This window comes from Trachurus japonicus, chromosome 24 (genome assembly GCF_045865225.1).
Source record: "Trachurus japonicus isolate A0001 chromosome 24, Traja_1.0".
Classification (NCBI taxonomy): Eukaryota; Metazoa; Chordata; class Actinopteri; order Carangiformes; family Carangidae; genus Trachurus; species Trachurus japonicus.
This window is the reverse complement of record NC_140930.1, coordinates 29,943,609-29,970,180: the sequence shown is the minus strand read 5'-3', so window position 1 is coordinate 29,970,180 and position 26,572 is coordinate 29,943,609. Positions and strand designations below refer to the sequence as shown.

General features: G+C 41.5%; 1 protein-coding gene across 1 annotated transcript; it reads left to right on the top strand.

Annotated features, from left to right (window-relative positions):
* The first annotated feature begins 37 nt into the window (after positions 1 to 37).
* elp3 (elongator acetyltransferase complex subunit 3) lies at positions 38 to 25,245 on the top strand. Its single transcript, XM_085770111.1, has 15 exons — positions 38 to 191; positions 557 to 656; positions 1,114 to 1,252; positions 1,686 to 1,756; positions 1,939 to 2,002; positions 2,271 to 2,339; positions 2,851 to 3,005; positions 8,696 to 8,857; positions 8,965 to 9,091; positions 18,317 to 18,510; positions 19,901 to 19,991; positions 22,197 to 22,262; positions 22,351 to 22,578; positions 22,674 to 22,755; positions 24,241 to 25,245. The coding sequence occupies exons 1-15, from the start codon at positions 170 to 172 to the stop codon at positions 24,330 to 24,332; spliced, it is 1,662 nt and encodes a 553-aa protein (XP_085626237.1). The 5' UTR covers positions 38 to 169; the 3' UTR covers positions 24,333 to 25,245.
* The last annotated feature ends 1,327 nt before the right edge of the window (positions 25,246 to 26,572 follow it).

The following is a 26,572-nucleotide window of genomic DNA, read 5'->3' as shown; positions in this document are numbered from 1 at the left end:
TTGCGTCATTTCACGACAGCCGCGGCTGCCGTACGACAGAAGCCGTGCGTGAACGCAACGTGGAGTTGTTTACTATGTGTGACAGCTCTCTCCGGTGTGTTAAGTAGGTGTTGACCCTGTAAACCAGCAGCCACCTGTTTGAAGTCGTACTCTTTGCCTAGAAGAAGAAATGGGGAAGCCAAAGAAAAAGAGTGAGTGTGTAACAAAGGGCTCAGTGTCCTGAACAAGCTCTCTAAACTGGTCAAACTGCCTGTAGCTTGTTGCTAATGCTAACCACAAGTCGGCTTTACCTCCGTCTCTTAGCACGTCAGTGACACAACTCTGTTTATTGTTTTGTTTTTTGTTTTTTATAACGTCATAAGTCAGTCATTCGTGGCATGGAAACACATTAAAGCCTTATCTTAATAAGTCATTAACGTTGACTGTTGGGCTGTTGGAGTATAACCACATCAGCTGTGTTCGCTGCTGTTGAATTTCAGCCTTTTGCTTAAATTGCAAATGGACAGCGATAGAATAGATGTTTTAGTCAGACATAATTGATTATTGGTCCTCTCAGGTGACCTCAGCCGAGCGGAGCTGATGATGATGACCATCGCTGATGTCATCAAGCAGCTGGTTGAAGCCCATGAAGAGGGGAAAGACATCAATCTCAATAAGTAAGTCTTCTCCAGCATGGGCATGCAGCACAATGTAAATTCTTGTTAGATTTTCATCAAATCATCTGTGGTTTTAATGTTGTATTTAGAGTTATAGAGGTCACACAGTGAAGTTTTGCTATTGATCTGTCATCATTTTGATCTTGTAGAATATTAACTATTGACTGCTTTGACTGTAAACTAATGATTGAGAGTTTGCACAACACTGTTTTGTTTATTTGTATGTATTCATGTATTTTTTTTTGTTTTTTTTTAACCTGAAAATATCTAGCATTTATTTTAAGATGCTTAAGTCTTTAAATATACACACTGAAGTTAATGCTGGCCATTGGATTAATACTGTACTCCACCATTCATTTTCCAAGTCTCCAGTGACTATAGAGATACACCCCTGCCGCTCCACACCACACTGTGCTCCTTTTTTTCTACTAATCAAATCAAATCTGTTCTCAAACAGAGTGAAAACTAAGACTTCAGCTAAATATGGACTTGAAGCCCAGCCCCGACTGGTAGACATCATTGCTGCTGTTCCACCACAGTACCGTCGTGCTCTGGTGCCCAAACTAAAGGCCAAACCTATCCGCACTGCCAGCGGGGTATGTAGCATCCATTCTCCCATCTATCTGTGTCCTGGAGTCTGCAGTGTTATGCTGAGCTCTGTATGACTGTAAACAGTTACAGTTACAATGTAACATGTGCCGTTCAGCTCAGTAATCTGAGTTATGTAAATAGATGCAATCACATGATGAAAAAATGTGTCTATTATAGAAATATTATTTTGTTGATCAGCAAACCTATGTTACAGCAGGGTGTTCACACGGTGATGGACCTCAGCTTTGACTTTGTGCATGTTCCCTAATCTGGGGTCATTTTAAATATTTTATCAGCTCAAGCTTGATTTTTAAAGTAATTGAAACAGAAAGTGGCTTTTTGTGATTGTTTTTGCACTGATTATAGAGGTAGAAGGCAACAAGAGACATCCAATCATTAGAGGAGTTCAAATATTCAATGCTTCTCTCTCTGTCATAGATTGCAGTTGTGGCCGTGATGTGCAAACCTCACCGATGTCCACACATTAGCTTTACAGGCAACATCTGTGTGTAAGTGTTTCTGTGTTGTTTTGTTTAAACCAAGTATTGTTTTGTTCTGCTGATGTGCACATAATGGCAATATTCATATGTGTTGTATCAGCTTTAATTGCCAATTTGTGTTTTTTTGTATCTTCAGTGATTAATCGTTCTTACATTGAATGCATTTTTTCTGTTAATCTAATCTCTTGCAGCTACTGTCCTGGTGGACCGGACTCAGACTTTGAGTACTCTACACAGTCTTACACTGGTTATGAGGTACGTTAGTTTGATTTTACCTCAGTGTCTATACAAGATAGCTTCTCCACAGGTTTACATGTTCACAGTCTTCTGTGGAAAGTCATGCATTCTGGTCTTGTATGGAAAAAGACAGATTGACTCCTTGTTCTGTGTTTACTGTAGCAGTTTTTGTCTTTTTCAATGTCATGAAGAAGTTTTGTTTTTCTAACTTTATAGTTACAGGTAACTATAAAGTAATGTGTTCATTTTTGCCTAGTTTTAATCACTTTTATTCTTCCTCTGACAGCCTACGTCCATGCGAGCCATCCGAGCCCGATATGACCCCTACCTCCAGACCAGGCATCGGGTGGAGCAGGTCAGTGTGTCGTGTATTATCTAGTAGTCACAAGAGTGTTGCTGAAACGTCCTTTTCCCCCAATTAGCTTCTTTGACGGTGGCAACCTTTGCTTGCTCTCATTTCTTAACCATTGCAACCCTTTAATATACAGAAATGATGGGTTATGATGACTCTCACATTGCTGCCAAGACCTGACCCCAGTTATGCTGTTATTTAAATTTATGGCCACATTAGCTTCATGCAGCAGAGCAAAACCCAAGCATTAAAGCAACAATTAATTTAGGTATCTGAGAATCTGAGTCTCAGTTTGCCACAGTTGTCATGTTACTCATATTTGTTCAAAGTCACTATGTTCCTACAATTTTATGATCAGTCATAATAATTAATTTTCCAAGAAACAGCCTTATTTTGACTGTGCTTCGCTGCACTTTACTGTACTCCCAATTACAGCCTGTAAAATGTGTCACAATTACTGATTGTACAGTTAGACTTGTATAAGAGCTGGTTTTGCTCTCTGTGTGATGTGCAGCTGAAGCAGCTGGGACACAGCGTGGACAAGGTGGAGTTCATCGTGATGGGCGGGACCTTCATGGCTCTGGCCGAAGAGTACAGAGACTATTTCATCAGGAATCTCCACGACGCCCTGTCAGGACACACCTCCAACAATGTGGCCGAGTCCGTCAGGTACAGTACGCACTCAACGTTAAACCTCTGCTACGCCTCAAAGGAGCAACAGTCTTTCTTTTTTTTGATTAGAAGAAGAACATAAACAGAGGTGGATGCAACAGAACATATCATCAAGAGACGTACAGAAACATTTAGCATATGCATCTAGACAGTTGACCAGTTTTTTGAGGCAGGAAAAACACATGAAAAATGAGAGAAAAGGTGACAGTCAAACGCTTGGCTTGTTTATGGATGACAGTATTTGGAGTGGGCTGCCAACGGTTTTTTATTTAGTAAGTTGTATAGACCTCCATAGATAAGAACATATTGATGTGTGGTGTGTGATTGATGTCTGAAAAAGTGACCTCGAGTAAAGAGAGGGGAGAAACCTGTAGGTGCAGCGATGATAACATTACACATGTGCAGACTTCAAAGGCCCTGAGCCTCCTGAGGTACTCAGATAAAGTGCTGCTGTGATGGTTTGAGTACCGAGAGGGAGACATGGCAAAGTTGTAAATGAAAAAGATTTTTTGTGTGGATGAGGATGGGAAGGAGACGTAGACATGAAGGCAGAATGAGAAATGGCTGCCAGAGTCTCCCACCACAGATGGGCTGAGCCATCCCAGAGCAGGGGGGAGCAGGTGCTCGTGTTCTCCTTCTGAAGGGAAATAAGTGAGGGTGTCACCCAGGCCTTTCACAGGAGGCTGGCCTGTGGGAACATTTCATCTCCTGCCTTAAAGGTATAATATGTAGGAATTCCCCCCATCTAGCAGTGCGGTTACATATCAGAACGTATTCTTGATGTTGCATCGGGCAGACGTCAGACAGACAACGGACGCTGCATGTAACAGGATAAATAAGCGTCTATGTAAACAAGTGGTCCGCCAGCACGAGGCAAAACAATACAGGCGTTACAATATGTTGTCATGGCGATGTCGTATTGTTTACCTGACCCACGTTTTACCGTCTTTTTCTCGTGGAGTAAAATGAGTGGAGTTGGTTTGCCGACGGCCGTCTGCCTGACTGCACCTGAATGCAACATCAGTGCCTCCGTCCTTCCTCACACTACACAGTGGTGACAGTTTTAACAGGCGATACCTGGAAAACTTTCTCCCCTAGCCGACAGCTCCGCTGAGTTTCTGTGGTTACCTACGGTCACGCTGCCACTCAACGTAAAAAATGGCGATGCAACATGGCCGCCTCGGTTCGGTGCGCCGCCCACTTATGTATTTGTAACGACTTGTAACAACTCATTCTAAGGTACAAGAAAGCTTTCACTTGTATGTGTGGGTGTGATTCCACTTCAGTGAAATACGTATTTATGAAAGCAATATTTGATTTTTGCTAATAAAAAGCCAAATAAGTTACATACTGGGGCTTTAAACAACCCCCAGAGCTTCCAGGAGGGGGGGGGGGGGGGGGGGGGGGTGATCACTGTGGGTTTCACAGCCCGTTTTTGATGTCTTCCATGTCACTTTGTTTTTTTCCTTTTCTTTTTTCTATATATAAGTTTAGAAAGAATTAATCTGATGATGTTTTTGCTCTCATTCCCCTGATGTCTCTTTAGCCTATGACACAGTTATGGAGTGACATATTTTACTATTTCAAGATTGTTATATTAATCTTAGTATGTTCTTTGAATCTAGTGTACAAAATGTTTTTTCTAAATCGTGTGCCGTTGTAACGAGGCACTACATTTGGGAATATGTAACAACAACGACCACCAGAGGGAGCTATTCTACCATTTGCAACGTTTCCCCTACAGACATCATTCATTCAGTCTTATCCTCTGCTGCTGCGTAATTCTTCCCAACGCCAGGTCTATACAACAGAAAAGAAACAACATCATTCAAAGTGAAAAGAGAAAAACTGATAACCAAACATTCAGGTTCAGTGTTTAGGTGTTAAAGTTCATCATCCAGGCAAAGTGACTCTTTTAATTTAGTGCTCCAACTAATCAATGAATCTTTAGGTTTAGGTGTACTTTACACACAACACAGGAAAGCAAAATCAGACAAACAAAGGAAACACACACACACACGATGAGTGATGGTTATATTGATATTAATGGTAAAAGGGCACAAGTCAGAGCCACACAGACCAAGTTAGTTCTAGGTAAAAGCAAAGGAAAAAAAGTGTTTTTTAGACATTTGGATGATCTCAGGTCTCTGTCACTGTGAAACAGGGAGAGGAGTTATGTAATGTAAAAGAGGAACTATTGAACACCTTGACAAACGACAGCACTTTAGCATTTTTTGTAGCTGACAGCTACAAGCTGACTCTCATTGTTGCATTTTGTACCGGATGCAGTAAATAAAAGTGAGCGATTCCAGCATATAAAGAGTGCAGTGATGTAGCTGGGAGCATATAGGAGCTACAGACCCTCTGCATGTTAGATTCACAGAGAGTTGATCAGAGTTTTGGAGAAGAATCTTCATTTTACTACCTGATTAATCTGTTTGTCAAACTTTAGGGGGGGGGGCAGGCCAGGCCAATATGAGGAGAAGTAATGTTGGTTAGTGTCTGTGATCCTGACAAAATGATATCCCTGTTTTATTCTCATTGAGCTGCAGAAAGTTTGCAGCCATAGGAGTTGATATCTTAAAGTCAGTTGTTGAATCAGTTAGTTTGTTGGAGTTACTGGACTAGAAGGCCCTGAAAACAAATATCGTGTTTTTGAATAATGTGGCTCAGCCCAAGCAGATAGATGGAAAAATGGATCGTTTCTAACAGTGACACTGAAGGAACTGTTAGATTCATACAAATATTTTAATTTCTACATTTTCAAAATATCATGATAAAATTCATCATCCAGAGCCTCGAGAGATATTTTCAGATTTTCTTATTTCATCTTAGAGAAGACAGTTATAAATCCTCACATTTCATAAACTGGAACCAGTGAATGTTTGGGTTTTTCTTTGATAAATGACTGAAAATAAACTCACAAATGAAGAATAACTCGGCATTACCTCCCTTAAATCCCTGTCGTCACTGTGTAGGCTACTTACACTTACACGTACACACTTGTGTTTCCATTAAACTTAGGACAGCTGAACACAAAACATCCTTCAGGAAGCTTAAGACATAATGAGCAGCTCCACAGATTAAGCTGCTGAATGAAGCCGTTCAGAATTCAAGAGCAATGTAAGAGAGGGCGCTCTCAATAAACCCTCCTCAGTTACTCACTTATTGATTTCTCACTTACTGAGTTAGATCAGCTTTGAATTCAATTGCCCACACATCTGCAGGGTGTGGAGAAGGAGCAACTTTCTCTAGAACTCAGAGAAGAGTCAAAGTCAAAGCAGGGGGACCCATTTGTTGAAGACGTCATTCCACCAAATAATGGCTTTTTCACAGGAGTGAGGCTGTTTGTCAGCGGGGGCGATTTACTTCCCTAAAGTCCGATAAGACCCAAAAGGCCAGTTTGTGTACGTCTACTCGTGTGTGTATGTGTGTCCCTGTGTGCGAGCCTGAATTTGCTCTGCTCTGCTATCAGCTTTATTTGTTAAGATGCTATGATTATAGTAATTGTGGCGGCTGCTGCTGCTGAGTTTGGGAAGGAGGAGGCACTTGGTTCAGCGAGCGACAACACCTTATCTTGATCTCAGTGTGTGTGTGTGTGTGTGTGTCAGATATTCGTGTTGTGTGTTGTGTGGCGTCTCGAAGGCAGCCGGTGTGTGTGAGTGTATAATACTCATGTTTCTGTCTCTCACCATGTTCCCCCAGCACCTCATCTGATCACAGCAGTGAGATACCTTGAGATAATAGACTTTTTATTGATTCATCTGCTACAATCTGATGATCCTCTCTGGAGCATAAACTCCTGTAATTGGTGTAAATCAGCCAGCAGACTGTAAAAGATGGACATTTATTGCCAGCAGAATACAGCATCAGGAGGAATATGAGCTGGCATGAGAGGAGCTAATGGTCACTGGAGCAGCCGGAGTGGAGACAATGACAGCTGGTGACCTGAGGGTGTCTGTTTGGTCATTTGTGTTGGTTTTCTTCTTATTATTCTTCTTTGAGATTTTGATCAGTGATTCAAATGCAGTTTGGTTGGATTCAGGCAAGAAGAAGAGAGTATCTGTCTCCAGATAACATTTAAATAAAACAGGGGAATGTGTTGCGTCATCTCTGTTTCTACATGTGGCTGCTTCTGTTAGCACCTGGGTGGTATTCTCAGTAGATCTGCTGCTGCCTGAACTAAAAGAGTGACAGTGTTTGAATTTGATCATTTGCTTCGGAGCTTTAAGGTCAGTCGCCAGGACGTCTCAGTGAAATTCATACAGGAAATGTCTCAGGAAATGTGTCTAGTGGTTACATTTTTGGAATTATGATTGATATTTGGATATTCAGGGTTTCACAGAACAGGAGGATCAGTCTTTTTCAGACAGTTAAACTTCTTTTAATGAAATTAGTATTATTATTATTATTACTACTACAATTAGAGGCTTTATATGTTGTTAAACATGTCTGCATTTTTACTAAGAACCCAGTTATATTTAGGGGTGGAAATCACCAGAGGCCCAGCGATACAATATTGTCACAACACTTTTTTCTTAATACAATATTATTGCGATATTAAAAACATTGCAATGTGTTGCAATTTATTAGCTTTTCACCTGAAAATGATGTCTGTAAATGAAAACTTTATGAACAATAAGATAAACTTCTTAGTCTGTTCAGAATCGGTTCTTGGAGTCCGTATATATCGATACAATATTGTCACCCAAAATATTGCGATACTATGCTGTATTGATTTTTTTCCCCACCCTCAGTAATATTGAGGTAATTATCTAAAAAGACAATGAAGAGATGTGGAGGAGGTTTATCTACTGAAACCGTCTTTGTAGCATATTATGATTCAATATTTGGACAGATGTCAATTTAATGTGCTCATTTGTAACTTACTCAATGTTATGCTATATAGAGACAGAAAATCAGGATCAGATAAAGAGAACGCAGACAATGCCGCTCCGCACATCTGACATTTAGAAGGGTATCTACAGCTGTTTACCACCACAACTGGATTCACTGACGCATAGTGGTATCACATTAAAATATTGATGTTGCTCATAATTCACTAACAGTTGCCAGATTTTACACCCAGCAGGCATCATTCCTAAAACAAAAAAAGCCAAGTTGCACTATAATTAGTCGGGTCCATTACAACTAGACCTTTCATATTATACAGTACATTTCACTTTATCTGTTGTAGTTAGAACTAATTTTGTTTATGGCAGCTGTAAATACAGCATTGAAATGCAATGATACTCTGAACATCTATCCCCTTACAACCATGATTTATAAATGACAGAATAATGTAAGTATTGAACTTACTTTTGACAGAGGGTAAACACTGGTAATGTCTCATTAAACATTCTTTTGCATTATAAACATTTTTTTTTGTTTGTTTGCTTTTTTTTTTTTTTTTTTTTTTTTCGCTGTCGTCTGTTTCCTTCCTTGCAGTCAGCCTGTCCTTAATGTGAGGTTAGTGTTAACTGTCTGGATAATGAGCCATGCAAACTCATTGCATGTAAATTGATGTTGCTAAATGATCCCAGCATATAGAGCCCTCCAGCACGCTCAATGACACTAAATAGTCAAATAACAAAAAAAAAGGGAAAAATAATATCAAAAAGGAACGGTAAGATGGGACTTATGAACGTATTATGAGCAGAAATGACTGAGACTGTTTCCTCTTGCAGGTTCTCTGAGCGCAGTAACACCAAGTGTGTGGGAATCACTATAGAGACGCGGCCCGACTACTGCCTGAAGCGACATCTCAGTGACATGCTGGGCTACGGCTGCACCCGGCTGGAGATAGGAGTCCAGAGTGTGTATGAAGACGTGGCCCGCGACACCAACAGGTCAGTATGTCCTGATGTAGATAAGAAAACAGACGTCCGCTTTGATGTTTCGCCCGCAGACGTTTTATTCTAACAGTGTCTATGTACACATGTGTGTTTTCTTGCAGAGGCCACACGGTGCGAGCTGTGTGTGAGTCTTTCCACCTGGCGAAGGATGCGGGCTTCAAAGTGGTTGCGCACATGATGCCGGACCTGCCCAACGTGGGCATGGAGAGGGATGTGGAGCAGTTTATCGTAAGCGCTGGCGTTTTGTTTGTATTTTTATTACTGATATGCTTAAAGGGATAGTTCAACATTTTCGCAAATTGGCCCATTGCCATAATCCCTATAGTCATAGCAGTAGGTTTATTACCTTTAATTGTCGGTGCAAGCTATTTTTAGAACGGCGGAGCAGAGCCGTGAGCTGCTCAGAGCTACGCTACGGAGGCTCATGGGATTTCTTGGTTTCCCTCATCAAACTCATCAAATACACAATCCAACAACTCCAAAACGCTCTGGTGGACAAGTTGTGACCTGCACATTCACCACGCTATGAGCTGCGCTGTAACGCCGTTCTAAAAATAGCTTGCACTGACAATTAAAGAACCTACTATTATGACTATAGGGATTATGGCAATGGGCCAATTTGCCAAAATGTTGAACTATCCCTTTGAGAGTAGTTTAACACAACTCTACCACTGACTGAATATTGACAGGTATTCCAGGAGGTTTCTGTGGTTGTCGAGGTGTTTTCAGGTTACGCCCCATTCTTGTGAACGTGATGTTTCATTAATGCCATTAGAGCGTTTCTTTGGCAAAAAACCATGGCAAAAAACATTTGGCCATAATGCAAGAATTCACTCACTAAATTTCATGCAAATGTCTTAGAGGATAAAATGATGACTAGATAACATTTTACATACAAAAGGTCAACTTTACTATAATATAAATTTCCCTCTATGTCATCACTTCATATCAGGCAGGGCTCCAGAATAACTTTTTGCATTGGTTGCACTGGTGCACCTAGAAAAATTATTAGTCACACTCTCACAATTTTGGTTGCACTCTAGAGCTCTGTCAAGGCAGAGATAGTGTGTTGGTACTGCTGCAGGATTACATTTATGACTCTTTGAACTTACATTTATCTAATTTCCTCGTGTTAATGTGGTTTTCATCTTCACTACTATACATGTAGTAGAGTCTGTTTTGATATCAGCACTATAAAATAATCCATTAATTTTCCTTGTGGCCTTTACATAGTGAAGATTAAGATATCAGTGCCAGTGACGGTTTACAGGTACATGTGATGATTAATGATCCAGACACTGTAAAGCTTTACCTCAGCGTTATGACACTTACTGTGTTAGTGAACCTCACCGCTGCAGCACACAAGGCAGAACTGTGCTGCTCCTTTGTTCGGTTTTTTTTCCCTGCGACAGGACTAATGGGTGATGAAACTGGGGAGGAGGTATTTATATGCAGATTGGTTGATTGGGAGTGTCTCATCCGTTTTTGGCGAGCGATGGGAGTGCAAATGAGGCTTGTGCAACAAATGTCCAAGGTAGGAATCAAACCGAGAACATGGTTTGCAGCTAAATCACTAGATCATCAGGACATTTTCTGAAACAGTCTCATCACACAAGTTTGGCTTTGAGCTGATGAAAGAGGTGAGTGTTCTGCTCAAGGTTGGCCTGAAAATGTGTATTTGCTTTAGAGAGAAAGAAAGAAAGCTTTATGTCTCACAGTGTAAAAACATCAAATACGTTAAAATAAACACGTAAATGAAATGTACAAATTAAAACCATAAAGGAAATGAATTACACCCAACTATCTATTGGTAAGAAGAAGTTATGTACGGTGAATTAAAACGATTAAAACGTAGTAATAGGGGCGTCATACAGCTTGGTGTCCCTTTGCTGCATGTCATTCCCCCTCTCTCTTTCTACCCATTTCCTGTTTATCTCAACTGTCCTGCCAATGAAGGGGTTAACACTTTTTTTGTTTAAAGTCATAAAGGAAATATAAATTTGAGCAATATAATGAGAAATATAAATAGAATAAAAAAATAAAACAAAAGGAAAATTTAAAAAAAGAGCAAATTAAGACCAGTAAATAAACCAGACAGCTAGAAAGTGCAGCTTTGACATTATTTGTAGTTTCTGAGTTTCATGTGGACAAAGTTGCAAAAAGTAAAAAAGAGTAAAAACTCCAAAATAATACCTGTAAAATTCTGCACGGAGCTGATTGTTAGGTTTATTGTTTGTGACATTAGTAAACATGTGATCCTGCGTCACTGCTGCGTCTCACAGTAGTATAGAACAACTAAGTCCTACATGTAGCGTCTTAAAATAGAAACGGAGGAGCGGTGACAGTCGACTCGCAGTCCCAACTGTGATGTGACTCAATAGATAAGATCCTGTCAGATGTCTCTCAACAGCAGGCTCACTTTACCGCTCTGATTGGAAACACAGCTATAATGTGAATGTGCAGATTCAGGCGGTGCCACTTCCCATGATGCCTAACTGTAGGATGTAAATGAAGACTCTGTTCCAGGCTGTGCACAGTTGCACCTCCATTTGATTTATTTTTATGCCCATAAAACAGAAAATTGAGCAATAAAAGACATAATGAGGGGAAATGATACATATTAATTGGTGCAGGTGAGTAATCTGAACCATGTGTCACCTGCCAACTCAAAACTAGCAATAGTCAAAATTTCCCACTCTTTTGTCTGTAATTCAGACGTTTCTGTAGTATGATATATTTATTGCTCTCTGATTACCGACGGTGTGGTGACTCACTCAGGTGTTGAATTACAAAAGATCAGTCCTCGGTGTGTCTTACTGAGGTGAAAAAGTTCAAACCCTCAATGTTCCTCTGTAATGAGCTTCTAATTAAACAAGAGGAGACGACAAAAGAGTGGAATCGGTTCGGCTCGCAGATTAAAACCACACCATGCCGGTTAAACTCTACGCCACAGGTGAGTGTCGGAGGCTTCTCATTGGCCGATGCACTTTCAAAATGTAAAGAACAAGCAGTGATGTCGCTAGATTTACAGACTTTTCAGGCGCCTTCAAAAAATAAGGCAACTTTCTGTCTCTCCATCCGCAAGCTCACCTCACCTCTTTGTGCTGTTTGTAACTTCCTGTCTGAGTGATTTCACCGGTAACTGTGGCCGAAATCTCAGCACAGCTTTTGTCTGTAACTCTTTGGTAATTGTTTTTTTTTTTTTTTAATTGACGTCACAGGAATAAAATCAGGATTTTTATCATCAGCAGAGCAGCAGCTTCAAAGTGGCTCAGTGTCTCCTTAGAGATGACTGTGGTTATGCTATCTGCTTTAATAAAGGACACCTGTCCTTGTTTCTGAGGGAGGAGGTTCTGATAAGCCTCAGAGCTTTTTAGACGCTTCATCCCTTCACAATGTAATCAACAAAGAACCTAAATATTCTTCTCTACATTCTTCAAGGCCACTTATTAAAGTTGTCCCCTAATCCCTGATGAGAAGGCAGAGATATGATCACATTATCCTGTTTGAGACATGACAGACTGTGTTCACACGTAATTCATTACCACAAAGGGTAGAGACTTGTAGCATAGCCTGTGTCTCATGGATACACATTTAGTCAGACAAGATACAACATGGTAGAGAGGGAGCTTTAGGTGTTGTGTGCCCAGTCTTGATACTAAACTTAGCTAATTGTCTGTTGACTTTAGCTTCATACTGTATGTTATGCACAGGTATTCTTCTTCTTCTCTGTCTCTCAGCAGGACAGGTACTAAGCATATTTCCCAGCATCAACACTCACCTGTAATTTTGAATTTTCAATGCAGTCGATCTCACAATAAAGCTGCTGTTATTTAGCCGTTTATATTTATTTTGTCAGACCGTGTCGGCCTCATAAGAAGTTATTTGGCCAGCAGCAGAGAAAACCAGGAGTCAGTGTTTGCATAGTTGGCTCATAATTGTATGCTTCTTTCTTTTGTTTGAAAACAAAAACTGTTAAATATGTAAATGAAGTCAGCAGTATAAAAACTAACTCTGGCTATACCCTCAGAGCAATATTTGAGAGTTAAACATTTTTTGATCATCAGCACATGCAGGAGCAGCCTCCAGGGCGCAAAAATGAAGCTCATAAAAACTGCAGGTCCTATAATGTTCACATGATTATGGCCTCAACGTGAGTCAGCCCCCATAGATTCCCATGTTACAGCAGAAATAAACAAGTCACAAGTAAAAAAACAAGTAAAAAACAGTAATTCCTCCAAACCGTAGCTCCATACAGCCCACACCGTCCACTCCTCCCTCTGCTCTTCAGAAAATTGCTGATGACGTCACACAGGCTTCATCGATCTATGTTTACAGTCTATAGTAAAAACATGACGTAAATAAACCTGTCAATGCTCGGTGGTGGCCTCTCTTAAAGGTCCAGGGTGTAATAATTGGCCAGGCTTATTGGCAAAATCTGAATATACTACCCATGAATATATTTGTATAAGTGTATAATCACTATAAATAACTATAGCCTTATAATTCTACATTGATATCTACATAATAGCAAGGGCCTTGCTTTAGAGAGTGCCGCCATCTTGCGCCGGCATGTTTGTACGGCAGCCTGAAGGGAAAATCCAGCCAGAGAGCACGTTTCACACATTTAGCTTTCATAAATAAACCAACAAAGAAGAAGGCAGAAGGAAAGAAGAAGGAGGAAACAGCAGACATATTGTAAAATGGTTTAGATCTTCACCTCATCGCTCCATGGTCCTGTAATACTCCCTGTCGTCCCGTTTGGGGTAAACAAGTTTTTTTGTCCTCAGAGGACACCGTCATTTTGCAGACGGGAGGGGTGAGCGTGAGTGAGTGAGTGAGCGCTGAAAACTAAAATCTGAACGCTAGATATTACGGTTTTTCCCCCATTTTACACCCTGGACCTTTAAAGCCCCAGTATGTAACTTATTTGGCTTTTTATTAGCAAAAATCAAATATTGCTTTCATAAATACGTATTTCACTGAAGTGGAATCACACCCGCATAGAAACGAAAGCTTTCTCGTACCTTAGATTGAGTTGTTACAAGTCGTTACAAATACATAAGTGGGTGACACACCGAACCGAGGCTGCCATGTTGCATCGCCATTTTTTACGTTGAGTGGCAGCGTGACCATAGGTAACCATAGAAACTCAGCGGAGCTGTCGGCACGGGGAGAAAGTTTTCCAGGTAGCGCCTGTTAAAACTGTCACCACTGTGTAGTGTGAGGAAGGACGGAGGCACTGATGTTGCATTCAGGTGCAGTCAGGCAGACGGCCGTCGGCAAACCAACCGGATGTCATTTTACTCAACAAGAGAAAGACGGTAAAACGTGGGTCAGGTAAACAATACGACATCACCATGACAACATATTGTAATGCCTGTATTGTTTTGCCTCATGCTGGCGGACCACTTGATTACATAGACGCTTGTTTATCCTGTTACATGCAGCGTCTGTTGTCTGTCTGACGTCTGCCCGATTTCACGTGAATGCAACATCAAGAATACGTTCTGATATGCAACCGCACCGCTAGATGGGGGGGAATTCCTACACATTATACCTTTTTTTTTTTTTTTTTTTTTTTAAAGTATATTTTTTGGCTTTTTATGCCTTGCAGCGAGGACTATAGCCTCAACACATGGGGCGGGTGCTCTACCAACTGAGCTAAACACCGCCCCTACACATTATACCTTTAAATCACCTCAGTCACATCTTGTACATCAGCTGACACACACTGATGTATGTATGATGAGCTGATACCGGTTGATATATCAGCTGGCTGTGATTAAATCACAGTTGCTGTATGATTGTGTGTGACAGAGAGCAGGAGAGGACAGAGTGGAGGTTTAATGAGCCAAGACTGAGCACAGAGACAGACATGTCTGTCCCTCTGCTGACCAGATGTCACCTGTGATGCGCCACAAACAAGAAATAACACCTTCATCTTACTGCCACGCTGTAAGATGCTGGATTGGAGCTGGTGTTAGTAGGAGTTGTGTGAAAGCAAAGCGGCCTTTCAGTTTTTTCAGAGGTTATTTTTGTGTGTGTGGACTGTAAAATGGGTGAAATGTGTTGAAGGCATCAGGACACACACACACACACACACACACACACACACCAATCTTCTGAGCATCAGCAGCTCTGAGTGATTCATTTTTCACAGGAGATTTAAGTCGCGGCGAAGAGTTCGTGTCTTTCTTCAGATCTGTAACATTACCACTATGTGTGTGTGTGTGTTTGTGTGTGTTTGTGTTTACTCAACCACCTATGTGTGTGTGAGTGTGTGTTTGATGGTAATGTGGAGGGCAGCAGCAGGTCGACACAGTGTGGAGAGGCAGATTAAATGTGTATTCGGCTCTGCAGAGTCTCCTCCGTCGCTTGTCTTCTTCCGACACCTCATTTCTTTCTGTCCCCGCTGCTGTCTCGTTGTTTGCCGTCTCAATGTTTCCTCTCTACTGTCTCATTGTTTGTCTTCTTCCCCTCGTGGTTTTCTCCTCTCTTTTATCTTTCGCTTTATCTTTTTCTTCCTTGTCAACTCCAGTTGTACATTTTCACTTCTTCTTGTCTCCCATTGGTCTTTTACATTTTCACTTCTTGTCTGCCATCGGTCTTTTCTTCTTCTCAGCCACTTCATCTATCTCCCCTCACTCTGTCTCTGTCCTCATCCAATCACACCTCCCCCATCGTCTGCCTTTCTTGTGTCCAGCTCCCCTTTGCTCTCCCTCGACATACCTAATTTTCCATGATGACACACTTCCTGCTGGTAAGTGAATGTGGGAAATATGCAGGTTATTAAACTTCTTCACCCCAGGATCCAAACTAAGAATCTATGGTCAAATCCTAAGATGCTTAGTTTGGATCCTGCTACGACTCTTATACAGGGAACACGCAGGAGTAGTCAAGTCTGAGAGGAGGAGGTAGAAGAGGCAAAAAATATCTTTTTCCCCTTTTTATATCTTGAATCATTTATGGTCTTTATTTTTGTTCAAGTGTACAGGTTAGTCTAGTGTGGCTAAATTTGTCCCCAACAACTTGGAAAACTGACATTGTACACTGGCTTTTGGATTAGTGCAGAAAATAAACTCTGTGATTAAGTTTATTGTATCTCCACCAGTGATGCCTAAACACAGTCACTAGAAGTAAGGAGCAAATGTTTGGCTGTAAACGCACTGCACCGTTAACCAATCTGTAGTTTGGTTTCACTCTGTCCTCGTCTACAGAAGCTTTCACTCTTTCAAAGTTAATGAGAAGTGGACCATAAACACAACTGAGCTGTTTGGAAGAACAATTTTTTACCTTCAGCACGTCTGAAGATAAGCTCTGTTGTCTCATTCAGCCGCTTGTCAGCAACCAGCATTTTTTTTCAAAGGTTTATATAAGCATAGCGAAATCATGAAGGTCCTGCTTATTTCAAGTTATAGATTAAAATGTGAAAGTGTGAGTTAACCACTTATTTCAGCTATTTAACCAAAGTGCATTTCAAAACAAATTGAAGTGCAAACCCCTAACTTAATGTGAGTGTGGTGCACCAAGTAGCTGCTGCTGTTCACTGATCTACAGTTGCTGGTGGTAGTTACACTCAACGAAGATTGTTTAACCCACTTTAATTGTAATTTGGTCACAATTGTTACGACCAGGTCCAGTTGTATTTAACATTGAGGGAAGATTAAACTGTTATGTTAAATGTCATTATCAACATTTTTTGTATTAACAACAGATCAAATGCCTTCAACAAATCACAACATCAGGCACTGTGACAGTTAAATATGAGGGAGATCAGTCTTTTTTTTCATTTGCTGAATGCTCCACTGTGTTTCACCAGCTAAATACAAAGCATGGCTGTTTGTCATTTGGTTCAGAGCAGAGGGAGCACAGTGGGCGTGAGTTGTGTAATCCTGAACCACAACAAATAAGTTGAAGAAGTAGAAGTCACACTATGAAGTCTGTTAAGGTGATCTGTGTTAGGTCATCTCTACAGATACCTTGCCTAAATAAAGAATAGAAAAGTATGGATTAATATTATTCAAAATAAAAATATGTATGTATACTGTATGTGTGGCTTTCAGAGGGAGAGATGATGAATGGATGGATGGTGGGAAAGATAAATTCCACATCATGGATGTTGACATCTGTATTTTCTCTCTCTGTCAGAATGCTGTAAATATGATGCAAACAGCAGCTGAGATTTCGGTGGAGGGATGTTTACTTACATGTGAATGAACCTGCATTTAAATTGGTAAATAATAATCAAAATAATAATAGTGATGACGCCATGCAGGCCCTCTCTGTACAGAGCTGGTTGCCAAATCTCTTCTTTTTGTTTTTCTCTTTGCAGTAATCATCTCACCATCCTCTGTGTGTTTCTTGTACAGTGTGTTTAGTGGATCACAGACCAGTTTAGGAGCAGAGAGCAGCAGCAGCAGCAGCAGAACTTTACGTCCTCCTCGCGTCTATCCAGTCTGTCCTGATAATGAAATTCGATTACAACTTCCTCCCAACCCAGAGATCCTCCTCTCACTTATCTCCCATGTACAGATGCTCCCCGTCCCGAGGGGAGGAATCCTTAACAAGGTTCCTCTCCACCGACCAACAGGAGCTGTGACGTGCCTTCCCAAGTGTTAGCAGGTGCAAAATCCCTGAAATGGTCTCCAGGCTCCTTTTCTCCTTTTTCATAGTTGTTTTTCAGACAGCCCCCCTCCTCCCTCCCCTGCTAGGTTTAGTGCAGGGCCATGTGGGACGTGTCCTCATGTGATTATATGCTGTGACGAGAGAGGGAGAGATTATGAGATAGTGATAATGCGGCCTGACTCCAGATCTTCACGGTTCTGATCATGATGGTCGGTACAGAGGGAAGAGAATGACTGGAAATCGCCTCACTGCACTGAACCATACAGAGACGTTTGTCTCTTTGTGTTGAATAACTCCGCTCTGTTGTCCCGTCCTCTTTGATATCTGCTTTATATAAGCTCAGTGGATGTCTTCTTTTATGTCAAGAAGAATTGGGCACTTTTTTATTTTTGATTGAATGTTCAGACACTTTTATTTGCTGAGATCCGTTCATGTGGAAAAAGCAGAATGAATGAAATGAAATGAACTCTGGAGGCATTTGTTCAGAACCACTTTTCTGTGCTGTCCTTCTTTCTCGTTTCCTTCTTCCCTTCTTTCTCAGTTCCGTCCATCCGTTGGCATGACTTCCAAGTTTACACAGCAAATAGACAGCGCTCAGTCTTTTTTTTTTTCTTGCTTTGCACATAAAGTTTATTACACAGTGCAGTGACGAGACAAAACAATGATTTATGGTGAAAGAGATTCTGTTGATTCATGGAGAAATGCTTCCATTTCAGTCGACTGATGAGAAACAAACAATAATGTCTGGAGAATTGTTCATATGTAAACTTTCCCAGTCTGATATTCATGTTGATGTGCAACATGGATGTTTGTGTGTCTTGGCAGGAGTTTTTTGAGAATCCGGCTTTCAGGCCTGACGGTTTGAAATTGTACCCGACGCTGGTGATCAGAGGCACGGGGCTGTATGAGCTGTGGAAGACCGGCCGCTACAAGAGCTACACACCCAGCGCCCTGGTGGACCTGGTGGCCCGGATCCTGGCGCTGGTGCCGCCCTGGACACGAGTCTATCGGGTGCAGAGGTAAGACGATGAACTTTTTTTTAGATTAGATAAACATCATTGTCCCCAAAATGGGAAATTTGTGTGCATAGAGCCATATAGCAACAATACAATAAGTACAGTGACAGACATACGGGCAATAGACATACAGACAAAGCAGCATTGCACAGCATCAGAACCATAGCAGTCGGCATTATCGGTTCTAAAAAAAGAAGTGGAAGGTAAAAAAGAACAGAAGCTTGACTTAGTAAAAAATAAATAATAGAATTTAAAAGATCATAAGATCCATGGAGAATTACAAAAGTAAAAACTTGAGCTACACTACGCTTCCTGCAATTAGGAGGCCACCAGCCTAGGGTTGATGCTGGCGTGAATAGGGACTGGCTGTTTGTTCAACAGAGCTATAGAATTAAGGAGGAAGGAGTGTTTATAACGGTTGCTTTTGGGGCGACAAGCCATTAAACGTCTGCCCGACGGTAACATCTCGTACTCTGGGAACAGAATGTGTGATGGATCTGACATCACTCCCTGAGCCAGTCGTAGTACTTTCTTCTCAAAGATAGTCTGCAGTGTTTGAGGGTCACTTTTACCAATTACTTTCATCGCTGTATTCACAATCCTAGTTTTGAGGTGGACAGAGAGAGACCCAAACCATGCCGCCATACAGTATCTGATAAGGCTTTCTAGCACTGCATCATAGAATGTTGACATGATTTTCCTGCTCACCCCGAATAGTCTCAGTCTTTGGATGAAGTGCAAGCGTTGTGCCAATTTTGCACACAGGTAGTCGACATGGACATTCCATTTTAACACGTTGTCCATTTGTATCCCCAGATACTTATATGAGCAAACCTGCTCAATTTGCATGTCCCCTATATTTACAGGCCTGAGGAGCTGTGATTCAAAGGTCCATTGACTGATATTGTTGGCAACTGCAATGAGGACAGCTATCATCAGCCTCCTCTCCAAAGTCATGCAGGAAGAATAAAGTCAGGAAAAGAAGTGAAATATTTATTAGCTATAGACAGATATTTTCCACAGGAGTTGAAGGAAACAAAACCTGAACTTTACAGAAAGTCAACTCTGGAGTTTACACACTGACATATAAGACTTTAATGGGGCCTATTCATGGAGGTTTACCTCATCCTCACCTCTCCACTAGGAAATACTGCAGTGAACTGTCAACAGTAATGAATATGAGTAATGAAGAGTTTGAAATAAGTGTGTAATGAAGTGTTGGGCTAAAACTACAATTTAGATGCACACATCCTCACCTTCACCTGGTTTAGTCAAAATACATTAGAGAGAGAACTACAGAATTTTGTGAATGATCGTCTGTTATACTCTGTCCCAGTTTAAATATGTCCGTCCATCAGCTCATGTAACATCTGTCTCTCTGCTCTGGTACCAGGGACATCCCCATGCCGCTGGTGAGCTCTGGGGTGGAGCACGGCAACCTGAGGGAGCTGGCACTGGCCAGGATGAAGGACATGGGCACCGAGGTGAGACTCAGAGGCTTCTCTTATTAACCTGAAAGACTGCGTGTCAGCTGGTTTTCAGTAAGGGAGCTAATAGACTTTTTTCCTGCCTGGGATGCGATCCAAACAGGTACAGTAGACCTCAGGTGGCGGCGGCTGCCAACAGACTAATGCTGACTGTCAGAATAATTTGCATACTTTTGCCGTGATAGAGGAAGATGACGGATTGTGAAACCTCTGAAGTGTAGTTGAGAGCTTCTGGAGCATGGGATTGGAGTCTCCTCCTTCCCAGAACCTGCCCATTCATTGAATTAATGTTAGAAAGTGGGAAGTAGTTGAGGCGTTGTTAGCTCAGTGGGTTGAGCCACCCCATGTACAGAGGCTATAGTCCTCACTGCAGCGGCCCCGGCTCGATTCCTGTTGTGGAAATTCTTTTGCGGTTTGTTGACAGTGAATAATGAAATAGAGACTTCTGCTGGCCAACAAGTTTTTATTTCCTTGCAAGGAAAGGTCAGTCCTCACCGAGCGGTGATGGTGAAGGGAAGACCCCGAGCATGGGGAGACCTAAACATTTATATCTAAGGTATGTTCCACATCTCTTTGTCTGCTGCAGGTATCAGCACCGACCCCCATAGTATGATTCACACCTGAGGTATTCTGCAGGGTTTTGTATTCAGGTGCAAAGTTAAGAGGTCTAGATATCACAATTTAAAACACAAAAGGACCTGGTGTCTTGGAAAAGCAGAGTGTAGGGACATCTCAAATGGTTGACAAAGAGATTGAAATGACCATTACATTGCCCCTGGCAGCCCTTTGCTGCATGTCATTCCTCTCTCTGTCTCCCCATTTCCTCTCCAACTGTCCTGTCTATTAAGAGCATTTTTTACATAAAAAAGAAAAGGAAAGTGGAGAGTAGTTGACATCTCCAGTAGAAGCAGAGTTCATCCAGGCTGAGAGCAACAGGCCAGTATCACCTGATCAACACAAACCACTGCATACAATCACATCTCTCTGTATAGAACTCAAAGACACACACTGTGGTCTTGTGCAATACAAGTAATGAACCTGTCAAAAGTGAAAGCGTTGCATGGCTGCATGAAGGAGGAAGTCTGGTGAGAGAGAGTGGAGCGTATTTCAAAGGGAGGCCACTGAAGTGAGAGGTCTGACCTGTATTCAAATTTTCCGGCACAGAAATGTTCCTTGCTTAAAGTCCTGGAAACAAGGAAGGTAGGAGGAAGGAAGGTTCTGACCATCAGACTGAAATACCTCCACAGACACTCGGCTCTGTTTCTCTTCACCACCACATCCTTTTTTTTTTTTCCTTTTTGCTTCAGTTGCAAAAATATCTCTTCTTATCTGCTGAGCTCTACCTCAGAGTTGTGTTTCATGTCATGTTATATTTTTGCACTTTCACAAAAACCATTGGAACTTTGACCCAGTTTCCAACAACAACCTTTCCAAAACTTTCCAGCCAGTTTGCAGCTTTATGTAACTCACGTTCCATGTTGATTAACAGACAGAGCAGCACAACTTCTCATTGTGGCCTCAGGAAACCGTTCATTACATTTTTAGCCTCATTTATAAGAAAACTCATTTGGATAACTGAGAGCCCTTGAAGTACAACAACAAAGCAGCAGTGATTCCTTCAGCCCTACTACTACTTATATTTTTTCCAGTATTCACTGATGGATTGAAAGTGATCCACAGTTTGTTTGTTTTTTTCCTGTGGGCTCATTTTTCAGCTAGTGCAGAATGAAAGTTATACGTTCCATACTGTATATGTCATTTATGATACTTTTCCATTTGTTCAGGGTGGGGGGTTCTCTAAGAAGCCAGCATCTGGTTATTGCCTTTTTTACTTGCTGCCATTAGGATTTTTAATAAATATCTGTCCCTGTTATGCAAATCCTTTGATATATTTCCCAAAATAAAAATGAAAGACAAGAAAAGTCAATATCAAATCCCAGAATCCTCTTTATTGTAGCTTGTACTTGAGTCCAGAAAGGTTGTAAGGCAGTGCAGGACCAAATAATGTGAGTATGGTCTGCCATTAGTTGTCCACATTGTCTCCAGCATTGGGTCTGATGGCCAGTTTGTTTTGATTTTATTTTTGGGGTTATGAAAACTTCACAAAGTTCTTCCAACAAAAGTTTCTCCACCACAGAACGTCTCATAGTTTTGAGTTTCTAAACTGGTCGGACACATCCATCAGTTGTTTCTGTGTTGCAGTGTCGCGATGTGAGAACCAGAGAAGTGGGCATTCAGGAGATCCACCACAAAGTCAGACCTTACCAGGTAACAGCATCTGGGAATACAGCACAGTCACTTTTGTGGTGTTGTACCATCAGTGAGTGGTTTGTGTTAACAATGAGCGTGTGTTCAGGTGGAGCTGGTGCGGAGGGACTACGTGGCCAACGGCAGCTGGGAGACCTTCCTGTCCTACGAGGACCCGGAGCAGGACATCCTGATTGGCCTGCTGCGTCTGCGCCGCTGCTCTCCGCAGTCTTTCCGTCCCGAGCTGAAAGGAGGCGTGTCCATCGTCCGCGAGCTGCACGTCTACGGCAGCGTCGTCCCCGTCAGCAGCAGGGACCCCAGCAAGTTCCAGCATCAGGTGCTTATGATTTCACGCCCTGACTCCACATTATAAAAGGTTAATACCTCCTGTAGATGTGGATCTAGCTGGTCTCCTCTCTCCTCCGTATGCAGGGCTTCGGTATGATGCTGATGGAGGAGGCAGAGAGAATTGCCAGAGAAGAACACGGCTCTGGGAAGTTAGCTGTGATCTCAGGTGAGACCCAAAACAGCATCATTTAACCTCTTCTCAGACATCTCAACAGAGACATCAAGAGTATTTGACTCATACATGACTTTAGTGCTGTCACCAGGAAGTGAAATCAAACAACTGATAATGTGGGAAATGTGGGGTTTGCTTGTTTATGTAAATTCTTAAAGGTCCAGTGTGTAAAATGAGGGTAAAACAGTGACGTCTATCATTCCGATTCTATTATTTATCTATTAAATAATTCTATTGTTTATTTATGAGCGTGAAACTCTTGAAACGTGCTCTCTGGTTGGCTGGATTTTCCATTCCGTACAATCATGATGGCACAAGATGGCGACACTCTCTAAGCAAGACTATGTGCTATATGCTATATTGTATGTGTATATGTAAAAGAAGAATTATAAGGCTATGACAACCAAACAGATTTTATTTTATACCGATAATACACTAAGTACAAATATATTAATTGGTAGTATATTCAGATTTTGCCAATAAACCTTGACAAATATTACACCCTGGACCTTTAAATAAAAGTCGAGTCTCAAATAGACGCCAGGCTCCTATACCGGTTCTGGCTACAGGTTTGAGCAAGCTCTTGTGAATGTTACATAAATTTCTCCACTGTGGGACAAATAAAGGAATCTTAACTTACAACGTCTCAAAGACCATGATCGCCCATTTGAGCTGTTTCTAGGCTGCTCATGCTGGTGCCCATTAAACTTCTAAATGAATGCTGCTCTGGATCTGGCTCTTTCCTATTCGTACTCTTTAAACAGAAAGAACAGAACAATTTGAGAGGATTTTCCATTTTTGCTGAGCATAAGGTTCGTTCAGAATTAAATAAAAGCCTGTCCCATACAGATGCCTGTAGCCTGGGCTTCTATTTGAGAACTTACTGTATAAGATTTCCATGTCTTTTTTGATTATAAATCAGTTTCTATATTAATACTATGAAAGAATCAAAGCCTCAGTCCACAGAGAAATGCACACAGCCTGTATTCAGAAACTGTATTAAAATGAGCCGTTTGTGATGTCACAACAAAGCAGTCACTGCTCTCAGTCATCTCTGATATCTGTGACTCAGAGTTACGCACTGGATAGAGAAGCTTTTACATCTTGACTGCTTTTAACTTTCACAATACTGTAGTATGACGTGAAGCCTGGTGGGATTGTTAGTATGAGTTCTGAGAAATAGGAGGTTGGTAAACAAGAAGATTTAGAATCCACCCACTCCAATAAAATGGTAAATAAAGTGGATCATACAGTGAATAGGAAGTGATTTTCTTCACGACCTCCAACAGTAGTTTTGTCATTTCTTCTCTACAATTGCCTTTAACCCCAGCAGGCACACCGGTGGAGCTGGTGATAACAACAGCCATTGCAAAATGTTATTAGGTGCTCATTACGTTCTGCTTACATCGTCATTATTAGCTCCATTTCTGTGATTCTCATACTTTTTTTATTGTCTTCTGGCCACGCTCTGTTCTGCAGGCGTAGGAACAAGGAACTACTACAGGAAGATGGGCTACGAGCTGGAGGGACCGTACATGGTGAAGAACCTGTTCGCGCCTGGAATGGACTGAACCTGGACATTACAAGCAAACGCAGAAACGCACAAATGATGTTATTTATCGAGAAAACTATTCTAAGGACACGATTCCTGCAGTATATTTAGTTCTGTCCTCACAGCACTAGAGGGGGTTGAGTTTGTGTCTCAGCTCATTCGTCTGCTTGTTACCTGGCTGGAACACAGTTGGCAATGCTGGTCATGCATTTCCTCTGTTTTGGTTTTTGATAAGTACACAGTGTGGGGGGACGATGAAGACGTCACCAGTAAAGTCAAGTTATTTGGGATGAGGTCAGACTGTTGTGCCTATAGTCGTGCAGACAGGTGGATCTGTACTCTGACATTTTTAAATTTTTACATTTTAGCCTCTTCCTTTTCTTTAGAGCCACCGAGATAAGACACAAACAATAATATGTTATGTGTATTTTTAGCTCTCTCTTTCTGAAATAAATGGGTTCCACCAGTGCGTCGTCAGTGACCTCTGTTCCAGCAAACAGGACTGATTGGATTTGACAATGAGGCTGCTGAGGCATCTTGAATTCCACAGAGATGTCTGGGTATCCCTTAAATATTTCTGTGTTGGTTTAGGATGAGAAACCCGTTTAGCACCTCGCTTGGAGTTAATCATGTTTATGTTGCAACTAAATAGAAAACCCATTATGAGTCAAGCGTTCATTAATGGTTGGCAGTGGATGAATGAGCCGTTGGGAAGCGTCCTCACTGGGCAGCCGTTGTGTAATTGCACAATTTTGATTTATAGGGCAGGAAATTGAATATTAGCATTACATAAATTGCTTTTTAAAGCTCCACAGTTAATCCTGTTTCTTGTTTTTCTTTCACGCATGTGTTTTGGTGAATTCCAGATGTTGAACACATCACACCAGCTCTTTTTTTCTTCCCATCAGAGAATAAAGTATATTTCAGTTACAGTTCTTTGTCCGCTCCTGCTTTGTGAAAGTTGATGAAGACATTTCAATAATTAAACCTAAATGACAGAATAGCGAAGAAGGTTGTCGCCCGCACTGAAAGGTCACATGGTATGAGTGGCTCCTGTGATGTATTCCCCAATGTCAAGGGTGCCAGCCCTTGGAGGAGACCCCTGATGATTGCCCTATGAGAGGGTTTTACTGGCTCATTTGACACAGCCTTTCCAATTACATCTCCATCAGTTACCTGTCTATTGAACACTGAGTGAATGCTGCGTTCCGCTGCACCGTTACTGAAAAACGGTTTGTCATTTGAAGAATAGGCAGTAATAAAGCCCAAAAGGCTCATGCAGCGACCTATGTCTCATATAGATTCCCAGCAGCTGCAGCTGAACGGGTGATTTCCTGGATGCGGCCCCTGCGTCGTGACTGTGCTGTGCTGTACGTTGCTGTTGCAGTCCTGACGCAGTGAGGGATCGGCCAGATTTGGGCTTCCTCTCCACGCTCGCTGACTCCTGCTATCAGCTGTGAAATCTGAAAGGACTTTCCTCCCGCCCAGACTCGCTGAGTCTGTGCTGAGCTGATTTGTGCTGTAGAGGAGGGAGACTTTGGTCCTAATCTTCGCTGCAAAATGAGCGGAGGTACAGCAGCTTCACTTAAACTCTGCCCAACTGAAGGATCCTCAAAATTACCAGAGTGAAACGCAGACCAAAACTATTTAAAGTTGCTGATTTTGTCTGTATATCACTTAACAAAATGTATGAAATGCTCAAATTAAATCTTGTTAACAGTCGCTCTACTGACTTATTAAAGGCAAAAAAAGGATTTTTTCCCCTCACATCACTGACATGACAGAATGTATAGGTCAACTTCAGTGTAAACGTTAGTTATCACTTTTCCGCCTCTTTAATGTGCAAATTCAATATAGGCTACATACAGAGAAGATAAGTGGTACTAGAGTGATAAGAGCTAATAGTTATAATAAGAGTTTTTTAATAAGGTGCAGGAAACTCCTTATCTAGTACCCTCATTCATGCGCGAGTGCACAATAGTGGTGTTACTATTAAGTTACCATTACCATGCACTCTTGTTGTGGCACAGGACAAAGTGGTCCAACTTTACTATTCCTAAAGCAGGGATGGCGTCATTTATAGCACAGAAATATAGAGTCTATGGGTCAGTCCATGATGTTAGTCCAGAGTGATTTTTTTTCAATTGGGCTTTATGGATTGACAGAAAATGTTGTGCATGTGAAAGCCCACTGACTTTTCCTCTTACTTTACTGTTACTCTATAGATCAAATGTGTAAAGAACTATTAGAGTTAATGTT

Excerpts from the sequence above, each read along its gene's own strand:
- elp3 (XM_085770111.1), top strand. The coding sequence starts at position 170 with ATGGGGAAGCCAAAGAAAAAGA. Across the intron at positions 1,253-1,685 it reads CTATCCGCACTGCCAGCGGG|ATTGCAGTTGTGGCCGTGAT; the intron begins GTATGTAGCATC and ends TCTCTGTCATAG. Across the intron at positions 22,263-22,350 it reads ACAAAGTCAGACCTTACCAG|GTGGAGCTGGTGCGGAGGGA; the intron begins GTAACAGCATCT and ends GCGTGTGTTCAG.